The sequence below is a fragment of the Pan paniscus genome, chromosome 7 (assembly GCF_029289425.2).
Source record: "Pan paniscus chromosome 7, NHGRI_mPanPan1-v2.0_pri, whole genome shotgun sequence".
In the NCBI taxonomy this organism is placed as follows: domain Eukaryota; kingdom Metazoa; phylum Chordata; class Mammalia; order Primates; family Hominidae; genus Pan; species Pan paniscus.
The window spans coordinates 144,536,544-144,549,892 of NC_073256.2; the positions used below are offsets into that span (position 1 = coordinate 144,536,544).

Sequence of the window (13,349 nt, forward strand, 5' to 3'; positions counted from 1 at the left end):
CATCCTAAATTACATCAAAAGAAAAGACATCATGTTCTCTTCTGCTTGGTGATACAAGAGGGCTTTTCCACTGGAAAAAATACTAAATTTTCTATTTCCTGTGTGTTACCAGCAAAAACTTTTTTCACAAGCTACTGCTTTCTGGGTTAGAGTGAATAAGTAAGTAACCAATTAGCTCGTTCATTTCCAATTCAAGGACATCAACAATCCTCTCATCTATTGGTGGCAAATTCTTGTCCTATGTGATGTCAACACTTTAATCTGTCTATGGCAAGCGTTACTAATTATTCATACTTACCTTTTAGCCCTGTCTGTGGCTTCAGAATAATTTCCAACGCAACCATCCAAATTTTGACCCACAACATGTTACATTTGGCATTGCAGTGACTCAGTTCCTCATCTTTAGTGTACTCCTTCATCGTTTTTGCAGATATAAAGAAGTTAAAGGAAAGAAAGGTAAAGTAACTCTACAAAGAACATGCAAGATGTTGGTAGCAAAGCAAAACGCAAAATTTTGGGATTCTGATCCTCAGCCACTATTTTTTTTTAACCACTTGGAAATAGACATCTAAAGCAGAAAGAAATGTTCCAGAAGCCTTGGTGTGTGGGGGGTGAGTGGATGTGGCTGTATGCCCTAAAGACAAATTTTAAGTCTTACAACGTGGCTGCGGGCAAGCTCTGGTGTTTAGCAAGGTCTTGTATTTTGGGTTTACAAGATGCTCATTTGTTTCTCAATGGTTCCAGCTTGTCCTTTCACCTGGAATGTTGTCAGGAACCTGGGGCCTAGAAACAGCTGATAAAGATAAGCTTTGAGCCACTGAGGGTCCTTGGGCAAGTTGGCATCCTGCTCCGGGCCTCAGTTGCCTACTCGACAAAATATGGTATTGGGTTTTTGAGGTAAATTTAGATTAACTTGTGTGAAGCACTGAATACAATATATGGTGTCTTTAGGTCCAACCTCAGGTCTCCCTACATGTTGTCAGAAAAAGACATTTGAGCATTTTAAGAGTGAAATCAAAAGTGCACTACCAAGGTTTCTAACAGCCCAGTTCTGTCCTGGCTTTTCTTCCTGCGACTGTTTTCAGCTTGGGTGAGTCACTTTTCTCTCTGGACCTCCATTTTCTCACCTGTAAAGTAAGGAGATTGGAAAATGACCTCAAGGCCCTTTCATCTTTGAATATCTATGATTCTGTGCCTCTCTATATCTGAGTCCCCAGAATTCTTTTTCTTGGAATATCTCCCTCAGTTGAGAGAAAATTATAAGAAGGGCTGCTTCTCAGGTTTATTTTGGGTGCAGTGGCCAGTCTCCCTTGAACTTGGCATTTGTAATTAATCTCTATAAGCAAAGTGTGCTCCAATTATGACTTCACCCTACTGGCCCAGCAGAGCTATTGGGTGCTGCCAGTAGGGATAAAGGAGTGTTCCAGCCATGAGGCAACTATTTTGTTACAATTAATGGACATGGGGTTGAGAGACATGTCCCTCAGGCATTCTCTTGTGCCACCTTGAAGAGGTCATCCTAGGTAAAAGTTCTCTGAAGAGAAATATTGGCAGATACATATGGCAAAACACAGCCTCCAACTCCAGTCAAACCACCACCACAAGCACAGTGAAAAGCAGAAAAGAACTGTTGGGTGTAGTAGGGTGGAGGTGAAGACCTTGGTCCTGCCTTTATGAAGCATACATCACTTCGCACCAAGCATCACGCTTGGTGCTGGACACAAAGAGATGATGAAGATGCAAAATGTGGTCCCTGTTTTTAAGGAGATCACAGTTTTCTCAGGCAGTCTTACAGTAACTATGGCAGTCAAGATATTAACAATAATATATATCTTGGACATTCACCTAGAGATTAAAATGATGATTCTAGCAAGATAAGTCATCAGGTAATTTAGATTATAGGTGGGAATAATGAATCTTTCAGAATTACTAAGTGGGGCCTTCCATAGAAGAGTATAATTCAAGACACATTGGTTTCACCAGTGGTGACCTCCCCTCAAAGTCAGATACAGGGGAGCAGACTTAATATTGTTGGAGGAAAAGAGAGTCAAAACCTACGAGAAGGAGCATCACAAGGGAGACAAAGAATTGAATTGTTTCTGAGTTGGTAATGTGAAAGTTGCTAGAAATAATCCTTGCTCAGGTGCTCTGGGACTAGTTTATGTGCCAGCTGTGTGCACAAAGTGAAAGGCTTAATTGCTAGAACTGTATTACTTTTGGCTCTAGTCTGCTGGACCTTCCATCTCCTAAACTATAGCTCCCTGGAGCTTTCTGGAAGTGCTTTTGTATTCCTGGACTTACCTATAGCATACCTTTAAAGGCAAACGAAGTGTCTTAACTCCTCTTAAATCAGCTAAGCTATGCTGGGGTAGTAATAAACACCTATATCTCAGGGACTTAACACAGGTTTCTCACCCACATCACAGTCCAGTGAGGGCTTCTCTCCATCCTAAAACTTTCCCCCTGGAACTCAAGTCTCTCTATGTTGCCTTGAAAGGGAAAAGAGAGCCGCAGGGTCAGGATTTAAGGACCATGCCTAGAATGGCTTACATAATTTCCACCCACATTGCATTGTCCCAAATTCAGTCATATGATCCCAACTTATTGTCACCAAAATGCTAGGGATTTGGTCTAGGCCCTGCTGCTCACAGCACAGAATGCCAATCAAAGAGACAATGAGTATTGCCATGGAAGAAGGCTTTAATTGGATGCTGCAGCTGAGGAGTTAGGAGATCAGTCTCAAATTTGTCTTTCAAATTAGCTAAAATTAGGGGTTTACATAGCAGGGAAGAAATGTAACCATGTATAAGAAAACAGGAATTAGGGAGGGGTAAGGAAGAGAAGTTGGTTGACAGGAAGTAGGTGGAAAGTTAGGCAATCCTCATGGGTGAGGGGTCTGGCATCTCTTTGTCCAGATGCAGTGATCTGGTAAGTTTCACCTCCTTGATACTGTCTGGGAGGTGTGATGGTTGGTTTCCTGAGAAAGAAACTGAGATAAGACAAATGTAACTTTCTTGAGTTTTAAGACTGGGGGGATCAATTTGTATGTTTATTCAATAGAAGTAATAGACATTAGTTCTGTAGAAAACTTGGACCAGTTTCAGTCTCCCCTTTCTATTTTCAGTTCCTCGATCATGGGAAATTTGGTCATTGATCTTTCTGGCTGCTTCATGCTGAGGAGGGGCATTACAAGCAGCTCCATACTAAGGGTGATGAATCAAATGTTAATCTAATACTGCAGTCTCCTTCTATGACACAATCTTTCTCCCTCTAGTCTCCCACTTCCACCAAAGACAAATCATAGCAGGACCAACCTACCTGCAAAATTAGCTTCGGTCCCATATACTTGGCCCGATTACCCACAGAAAGTACAGCAAGCATCATCATCCACATAGGGTCTCCAAAATTGGCTTTCCTGGAACCATTCACAAGGCCATTTCAGTCAAAGCCCTGGGAAAATAACCAGTTCCTCCAACTGTGTCTCATTGTAAAAGAAAACAGATTATTATTGAACTTATGTAAGCAACCATATTGCCATAAATTAAGAATATTCACAAATAGTTTACAGGCAGAGAAAGAAATGTGCTTCAAATTCTATTTACAAGAGTACACTCTACTCAATTGCTAGAGGTTGTAAACAGCTCAAAAGAAAAAGTGTTGTCCAGACTCTGAAAAACAAAACAAAAAGAATCAGCAATGTTTCAAAGAACCAAAAAAAAAAAAAAAAACCATAAAAATTATTTCTGTCCTCCATTAGCTCAGTCCATGCAATCAACTCCCACTCTGCTTCATATTGGGTTAGTAATCTTTAAGAACACGTCAGCTTTTCAATTAATATCCTGGAAGTTTTCTCTCTAGCCCAATGGCAAAATCTCCAAAGTTATCAGAAACCTGCATTCAAGGATTCTTTTAATGAATTCCCCAAAAGAAGCAAGTTCCAGACTGTAGCTGATGATAAGCCTGTTTTTAAAAACAATTAAAGCAAAATAATTATGGATGAGAAAAGTCTCAACAGTCACAATTGACAAGAAAATTTGGTTATTTCTGTGACATACAAAAATTTAACATAATCATAATTATTACTGATAACGTATATTAAGACATCAGAATTTTAGGAATCTCATGCATTAATGTTAAAGCTAATTTTAACAAAACCTGATAAACAAATCTAATTTGAATCAGTTTGATCATAAGGTAAGAAGTCTTTTATAACCTTTTACAATGTTTTTTATTAAAGATAAAATCATTGCTCTAAGAAAACTGTGTTATTCCATCACAATGGCCCAGATACTGGTATTGCATCAGTGTGCTTTTGATATTAACATTTAATTTATAGAAAACCTTGAACTAATTTGTCCCTTAAAATTAGCCCTTAAAATCTCACATGCACCCACATCTTCCACAATAGTTCCTGGGCCTACAGGGATTGAATAGTTTTAATTTCTAGCCCTGTGTCTCGGGCAAGTTGTTCATTTTGATTGTCACCTTCTCCTGGGTCTGAAAACAAGGCTTTGACTACTGTCAATGTTCAAGATTTGGCATGAGTCTGTGCCTTTTTTAGACCCACGAGTCAAAGTCCTAACTTAACAGTACAAGGACTAGTTAATAGGACATTTATATTATAGAAAGTCCTGTCATTCTCCCTCACATGTCACAAATTAAAGCACTGTGAATTGGTGTCTAGTAGTTAATGCCTGCAGCACTTTAAATCACTGTATTAAAGTGGCTAGATTATTCCTTGCATATATCTAATTTCTAATATTGTAGTGACAGAACTGTGACTCAAAGCATCAAAAATGTGATAGGTCCAATGCCAAACTTATCCAAGTAAGACAATTAACTTTATTCTCCATCATTTAAGAAAATGGTAAATGCAAATATCTGTTTGGGAAATTCAATATGAAGATAAATAATCTCTTTTTGCTTAAATACTATACAGTGAAACAGGGACAAAGTAAAAACAAGCACAGAATATTTTTTTCTGCTATTTTAAAAGAGCATCATCATACATTTCCAAGACTGGTTTCTAGATACGGTACTGACAACTATTAGGTAGATTTCAACTCCAGAATCTTCAAAACAGAATAATACTAGAATATATTTTGTTTTCAAGTACACACGTTAAGGCCTAATAGTGATAACAGATTTGGAATAAAAAAGAATCACTAGAAAGCCTGACATTTTTACTTCTACTTAATCCAAGTGAATGTCACTTAGTTTTGATAGTGGTAAATACAACTAACGTAGTCTGAGAGAAATCCCAGTCAATATAATTTCTTTTAAGGACAAAGCTAGTCTTTCCTGAACATTAAAACTTTGTACCCCATCACAATTTTTCCTCATTACCTAAAGAAAAAGATCTGAAACCGATTCAAATTATTGATTGAATTGAATTTCCTTAGGGAAAAAAACTGTCTAAACATTTCTTCTCTTACCTGCTTTTCCAAATAAATAAGTAATCTACTATTTCTGCTCAGAACTTATTTAAAGAAACAAGGTTTTTTGTTTTTTAGGGGTTCTTTTTTGACCCATAGCTTAAAGCTCTTGTAGCTCTCTAGATCATCAGAGTCAGCAAAACCAATCAAATTTTTAATGGCTGGTGTCCCCTATCCATTTTTGCAGGCCTGACAAAGATAGCTTAAGAACTTTAGATAAATAGAGCAAATAATGAATTGTTGGAAATGCATGGGAAACAAAATGACTATTCATAGAAGAAAATACAAGCCTTCCATTAAAAACTAAAAATATCAATGGTTTTTTATATGTGTATATACCAGTAAAACCCAAAGGAGAACAAATAGCAAATAATTAAAAATTAAAAGCAAAAACAAACTGGAAACCAACCCCCAATTTTTCACCTACTCAGTTTACTTTGAAGGTTACAGTATAATCCAGAGCCTAAAACAAACATATGTTGGATATTTTGTTCCTATTATACAAATTAATGTCTCCAAGTCCAGCAATGTCACTATACCTTCTGTGCAATTAAGAAATTTACTTCAAGCACGTGACCAGTAAGTACTTTAGTGCTAGTACTATCTATGCAGAATAGCAAATACAGTGTGAAACAAAGCAATGCAAGCCTGTATGTAAAATTTGGCTCCATGCTAAATCTGGATTCATGCTTAAGTATGTTAAAAAAAAGAAAGAAAAGAATTGCCAAGCTGCCAATATATTTCTTTACAGTATTTCTTAATTTACCTTCATCAATACTAAGATCTTTAGCTATGAGCAATGTTAATTAGCCAAATGTCTCCAATTTTCTATCAGATTTTAAAGAGTATTTTACTACTTATTTACACAAACCATTCAACATGCTTGGACTTTGTTTTTGTCCTAGATTTTCTTTCTTTCTTTGGTTTTTTTTTTTAAATGACCAGTTATTCTATTTTAGGACAAAAGTTTACCATGGTCCATAATTTGTATCAACCTTTACATAACTTATGAATTAGACAAAATAATTTGTTTTTCTCTGTAAAAACACATCTTCTCTCACACATTTTATATACAGAATAATATATTAATTGCCATTCTGATTCTTAGTAACTTTAAATTTTAGTGAAAACCTAGGAAGTAAGACATTCTGAACTAGCTGTCAGATATTAACATTTTAGAGATGAGAACATTCCACAATTTTAAAAAACATGCTTCCCAACATCATAACCCTTTCTTTCTCTCCTTTCTCTTTCTTTTCCTTCCTTCCTTCCTTCTTTCTTTCTTTCTCTTTCTTTCTTTCTTTCCTTCTTTCTTTCTTTCCTTCTTTCTTTCCTTCCTTCTTTCTTTCCTTTCTTTCTTTTCTTTTCTTTCTTTCTTTCTTTGTTTCTTTCTTTCTTTCTTTCTTCTTTCTTTCTTTCCTTCCTTCGTCCCTCCCTCCCTCCCCTCCCTTCTTTCTTTCTTTTCTTTTTTTCTTTTCTTTTTTTTGACGGAGTTTTGCTCTTGTCACTCAGGCTGGAATGCAATGGCATGGTCTTGGCTCACTGCAACCTCCGCCTCCTGGGTTCAAGTGATTTTCCTGCCTCAGCCTTCCAAGAAACTGGGATTACAGGTGCCTGCCACCGTGCCCAGCTAATTTTTGTATTTTTAGCAGAGATGGGGTTTCACCATGTTGGCCAGGCTGGTCTTGAACTCCGGATCTCAGGTGATCTGCCTGCCTTGGCCTCCCAAAGTGCTGGGATTACAGACCTGAGCCACCACATCCGGCCCCATAATCCTTTCTTAATTGGAAGTGACCCAGATGGCCAAAAAGCATCTATTATTCAATCCTAAATAACTTCAAGATTTCAAATTACATTAAAAAGTGCAGCTACAAGCATTTATCCCATTTACATGTACATGATTCTTTCATTTTTTCAAACGATTTATCTAGATTACTTCTGAAAACTGAAATATTAGACAAAGCTAATCATCATTTCAAGTTATTTCCTTGTTAACCTTTTTTATAGCCTGCGAAGATCAGATGTTCACCTAAGTAAGAACCCTTTTAAAGTTAAATACATGGGTATTGTGTCAATAATTCAGAAAATTCAGCCATTTTCATTAAACTAACATTGAATTAGTCTTACTTATCGAAAAAAGTCCCACAAACAAAGACTATTTAGTTTTGGCTGGGTATATTGTTTTATAACCTTTTATGCTAAACCCCGACACCCCAAAATATCTAGCAGAGACAAATATAAAACCCAGACAAAAAGGTATGCTGGCAATTCCAAAGACATTTCTATTTTTACCTTACCAATAACTTTAAAGGTAGTTTTTAAAATTAACAATTTACTTAATCAAGTGAATTTAAAAAATTCTTGAACTTATTTACTTAATTTACAAGCATTCTTTTGCTTATAAGCAAAGTTGGTAGACACAACATATAATAAATGTACATACACATAAACACATCTAAATATGTATACACACACAGACACAAAGATCCAATAGCATTTACCTCAAAACTTTAGCTATGAAATAGCAATAGAAACTCACCAGTTTACAAACAGGTTCACATGGCTAAACTATTTTTGCCCCAATACATAATCAAATGAAGGCTGTGAACCAAAATTTGGGGTAAAGCAGTTCTCATGGCAGTTTGCTTTTTAAAGGCCATACCTTCCCAGATGCCAAAGAGCACTAGGTCCAGATAGCACCACAGAAAAACATCATCTATAACCTACTAATCAGGCCCAACCCTGCTTAGAACAGCAGCGTAAGAGTCTGACTACATGGAATTTCATCTTGCCTTCTCATTCAACAGCAAACTCCAGATCCCAAAGAATACTGGGGCCAGGCGAAGTGCAGTGGCTAACACCTGCAATCCCAGCACTTTGAGAGGCTGATGTGGCAGGACCACTTGAGTCCAAGAGTTAGAGACCAGCCTGGGCAACATGATGGGAACTTATCTCTCCAAAAATTAAAAAAAAAAAAAGCTAGGCATGATGGCATGTACCTGTACTCCTAGCTACTTGGGAGGCTGAGCTGGGAGGATCCCTTGAGCCCAGCAGTTCCAGGCTACAGTGAGCCATGATGACACTATTGCACTCCAGCCTGGGCAACAGAGTAAGATCCTGTCTTAAAAAAAAAAAGGAATATTGAAGTCAAACAGCATTACAGAAGAATATCAGTTATATCAGTTTATCAAATTCTAATTTCCCATGACTATATCAACACACACAACCACAAAAATATAAACCAACTGCTGTAACAACAAGCTCTGAGAGTATCCAAACTGAGACTGTCAGGGTGCTTCCCTCTCTCAGTTGGGCTTGTTCAACCTATAAATGGAAATTCTTTAAAAAATTTCCCGGCCAGGTGTGGTAGCTCATGCCTGTAATCCCAGCACTTTGGGAGGCCGAGGTGGGCAGATCACGAGGTCAGGAGATTGAGACCATCCTGGCTAACACGGTGAAACCCCGTCTCTACTAAAAATACAAAAGAATTAGCCGGGCATGGTGGCAGGCTCCTGTAGTCCCAGCTACTCGGGAGGCTGAGGCAGGAGAATGGAGTGAACCCGGGAGGCGGAGCTTGCAGTGAGCCGAGATCATGCCATTGCACTGTAGCCTGGGCAACAGAGCCAGACTCCATCTCAAAAAAAAAAAAAAAAAAAAATTCCCAAATTGAGAGAAGCAGATACCATCTAGGCCCACAAAGGACACTTTTACCTATCCAGATGCAGATGTCTAATTTCTAAGGCTGTTTTTCCTAGGTAATCAGGAACATGGTTGGGGCCAGCAGTGGTGGGGCTGGACAGAGAGAGAAACTGAGACTCACCTCTGGCCAAAAAAGGGTCTGGCAGCTGCTTAGGAGGGCTTCCAAAACTTTTTCAGCCTGTGGAAACAAACCCACAAGCAATGCGTTACTGGTCAGGGAACTAAAATCTGTTACCTTAATGCCAGGGGTTTATTCTAGGTTCTGCTGCTTGCAGCGCAGAAAGCCGGTCACTGAGACAGTGAAGATAGCCAGAGAAGGCTTTAATCAGGTGCTACAGCCAAGGAGATGACAGATCAGTTTCAAATCCATCTCCCCAAGCAACCAAAATTAGGGGTTTATATAGTAGGAAAGAAATGTACCCATGTATAGGAAAATAGAAACTAGGGAGGGGCAAGAAAGAGAAGTTGGTCAACAGGAAGCAGGTGGTTGGTTACGCAGTCATGATGGGTGAGGGGGTCTTATGTTTCATTGTCAAGATGCAGTGATCTGCTAAGTTTCAGCTCCTTGATACTATCTGGAAGGCCTGATGGTTGTTTTCCTGAGAAAGGAACTCAGATAAGACAAACATAACTTTCTTGAGTTTTAAGACTGGAGCATCAATTTCTATGTTTATCCCAAAGAAACCATACACATTAGTTCTATGAGACAACTGGGACAATTTCATAACCTGCATTAGAGGTTGGGAAATGTCTTCCCATATTTCCAAGATAAGAAAACGGTGCGGGTGCCAAAAGGCATTTGTCCCAGCCATACTCCCCTGTAATGTACACTTTTCTCAAACATTTTCCAAATTCACTGCTACAATGCTCCGAACCCTATTTTCTGCAGATGCAACTTTAACACTGTATATTCCCGATCTGATATGAAACAAACAACAGCACCACATTTTCCCTGGATATTGTTTTGCCAAGGCTTTGATCTCCACTGCAATGTGCCAGTAAGGCAAGAGGAAAATGAGAGATCTTTGAGTTCAATGATCTTGTCTAATTAAGCTGGAGCTCTTCCTTGGAACTCCAAGCCATCATGTTTGTGGTCAGCATTGGAGCTGTGAACATCCTTGCAACTGGGGTTTGGCACAACCTACTTTGATCAGCTTCTGTTCATCCACCAGCATTCCTATGCCATAGAGAGTCAATGAGGTAAGACTAAGCCAGATGGACCACCTACAAATCACCTGGAGACCTCTGAATCCATAGCAAAGAAATTAAGACAAAGTTGAGGAAATCCGAACTGCTGGTTCTCCAGCTACTGTAGTCAAATGAAGAGGACACAGAAGCCCTGAATTTTTGAATTCTTAGGATGAAAAGGGACACATTGGTTGTATGACTAACTTTATAGGGAAAGACCTTCAATACTTATAATGTGAACTCAATAAATAGTAATGTAGCAAAGAGAAGTTTCCATGGGGAAAATAACATGTAAAGTCAAAACTTAAAAAAAAAAAAAAGTAAGATTTTTCCAAGTTGCATTTCAGAAGAGGGAGGAGAAAAAGCAAAGGAACATGAAATGATGAAAAACAAACTATAACATATTCCTTGCCCTTCAACAATAATCTGGAGGTCAAAAGCTAAATTCTTTATCACCAAAGAATCTTTTGACCTTCACATTGGCTTATTCGGTGTAATTGTATTTCCAGAGTCACTCTCTGGTTCCTGATACTCCTTTATAAAGTGGCCATCAATGAGCTGAAGAAAGAAAGAGTGGAGCATCTGGATCACTGAACAACGGGCTGATTTGACCTCAGAAAGATTGTAAAGGTGGCCTTGTGTTAAATGAGTCACTAAGACAAGCCCACACTTAGTTGCAAAGAGCCAGAAGGAAAGCTTGTCTCTGTTGGTGTGAAATGGCGCACAGTCTTCTCATCCATTCACGAAAGGAGGAAAAGACTTTGACCGTTGATGCAGAGCAAAGATAAAGAGGAAGACCAAGATAATGACATATTTTCTCCACATGCCTTTCAAAATGGTATTTTATTTACTCTTCTTTCAAGTAACATGAAATAAGGGCACCACTTTTCACAAAATGCAAAATACTTTATGGTTTAATCCTCTCAGCCATTCTCAAAATGGGTACCAATCTCTGTCTTACCTATAAGGAAACCAGGGCTCAGAACAAGTGAAGGATTTGTTCAAAATCTCCCAGTTAGTCTGAAGCAGAGCAAAAATCACACACAAGATGATCTGAGTTCAAAACACAAGCTGTGGTCACTAAATGGTCAGAATGAGCTCCTCTGTGCTCTGAGAGCCTGGCAAAGACTGGGAATGAAATGGACTTCCTTGCTTTAAATGGAAGGTGTTGAGGAAGAAAGAGTTAAGGTCTCACAGAGTTTAACTAAAGGCAAGTTTCATCTTCCCTCAGGAAGGAATCGTGGATCATTCTCCAGCTTTTTCTCTAGAACATGTTCTAATAACCTTTCTCTCCACTTGGCTCCTGATCTTATTTCAATTTCTGAGTGTAGGGGCTTTTCATTCTGAGCACATTATAGTATTCCAACTTGCCCATCACCCATCTGTCCCAGGAGTGTATCTTGAGGGCTTAAATGCTCAGTGTGGTGGAGGAAAGTTTAGCACTAGTTTCCTTTGGTAAGGGAATAATTTGCTTATCAAATATTAAACAGAAATGTTTTAGCAGGTTACTAGTTCCTCTGCAGAATGGAATACTACATAGTATTTCATTACCAGCTAATTTCTTCTGCAAATGAATGACTACTTTCTGAATTTAATTCAACTATGTAAACATTATTGTGAGGGGTCCACTCCACAACAGACCTGTGCTCTGCTAGGAGATACCAAAATGAGTAACTCATAGTCTCTGCCTTTGAGACCTCTCAATTCATTTGAGTAAAGTCAGTAAGTGAGTAGCATTCCATGGATGGGGGTTCTCATAAAGGTGTTTTCGTTCACCTTAGATGTCATTGAGGAATATCAGCAAGTCCTAAATTATCTGATTTTTAAATAATAGAGTCTTTTACACATGTAGCTATTTTTCATGCATTGCATGTAATTTTCTTTGGTATCTATATGGATATGCTTCGTGTTAGCTTTGATACTGGTCACAGTTCTTTCCTGAGGACAGAATAGCATATAACTATTAATAATAATGCCAGCATTTGTTGGGTATTTATTATGTGTCAGATGTTAGAGCTCTTCTAGTGGAGAATCTGTGGCCAGTGAATGTCATGTACTACTGTGGAGCTTTATTCTCCAAGCAACACAGATGATAAATATAGCTATTACTCCAATTTTGCAGATAAAGAAACTGAGACTCAGAAAGCTTATTAACATGCCCAAAGTCACACAAGAAGAACTGTGGATCGGTTTGACTTTTTCTAAGCTTATTTTTAAACTTTATTAAGACTAATCCAGAGATGTTAGTTTTGCATCCCTTTAAGTGTCATCTTGCATCTGTAACAAAATCCTTGAACATTCAGCAAGTTCTCTATCCTGTAGGTGGCATAAACTCAACCAATTCCCCAGGTCTGTGTGAGCCCTGGCAATTTTTCAGCTTAGGGTTCCCTGATAATTCTTCTTTCCACAAAGTTTTTCCTTGCCCAGCCTTATGGAATTTGGAGCAGTTTATCTTCTCTGGTACTTTGCTCCACAAATTTGAGCTATCGCTACTTCTGCCCCTAATGGTGTCTTCATCCTCAACTCAGATTGCCAAGCTGTTTTAATCTTTGTTGTTTGCGCCACAGTTCATAGATTGTCTCTAGGCAAAAGCCAGAATAATTGTGGGGCTTGTCTCATTTGCTTCCCTTCTTTGGGGGTCTCATTCATGCTCTGTCTGCTGTCCTGTATTGGAAAACTGTTGTCAAATATTTAATTCCATTTTCTAGTCATTTGTGATAAGAAAGTATGCTGCTAGCAGCAGACATTCTCCCAAGATGTAACAATGTTCGTGGTGTTTTAAGTGAAAAAAAAAAATCACACTTTAACGCAACATATACAGTTTATGCTTATTATGGAAAAATATGTTAATATTCTATTGAATGGATCTAAAAATACAGACATAAAATGTTTGAGGTGCTTGATATCCCAATTACCATGATTTGATCACTACACATTATATACACGTATCAAAATATCACATGTACTCCATAATATGTGCAACTATTATTTATCGATTAAAAAATGTCAATAGTAGTTTCTAGGTGG

At 38.2% G+C, this 13,349-nt stretch overlaps 1 protein-coding gene across 1 annotated transcript in view; it reads right to left on the reverse strand.

The window, feature by feature from the left end:
* Positions 1-3,053: 3,053 nt before the first annotated feature.
* The window catches only part of LOC134730854 (small ribosomal subunit protein eS10-like), a 28,142-nt gene continuing 17,846 nt past the window's right edge, over positions 3,054-13,349 (reverse strand). The window contains exons 2-4 of the mRNA XM_063606535.1: positions 10,801-10,880; positions 3,319-3,415; positions 3,054-3,203 (exon numbers count right to left, since the gene is read on the reverse strand). Of these exons, the coding sequence (XP_063462605.1) occupies positions 3,054-3,203; positions 3,319-3,415; positions 10,801-10,880 (327 nt within the window). The remainder of the gene's footprint in view (positions 3,204-3,318; positions 3,416-10,800; positions 10,881-13,349) is intronic.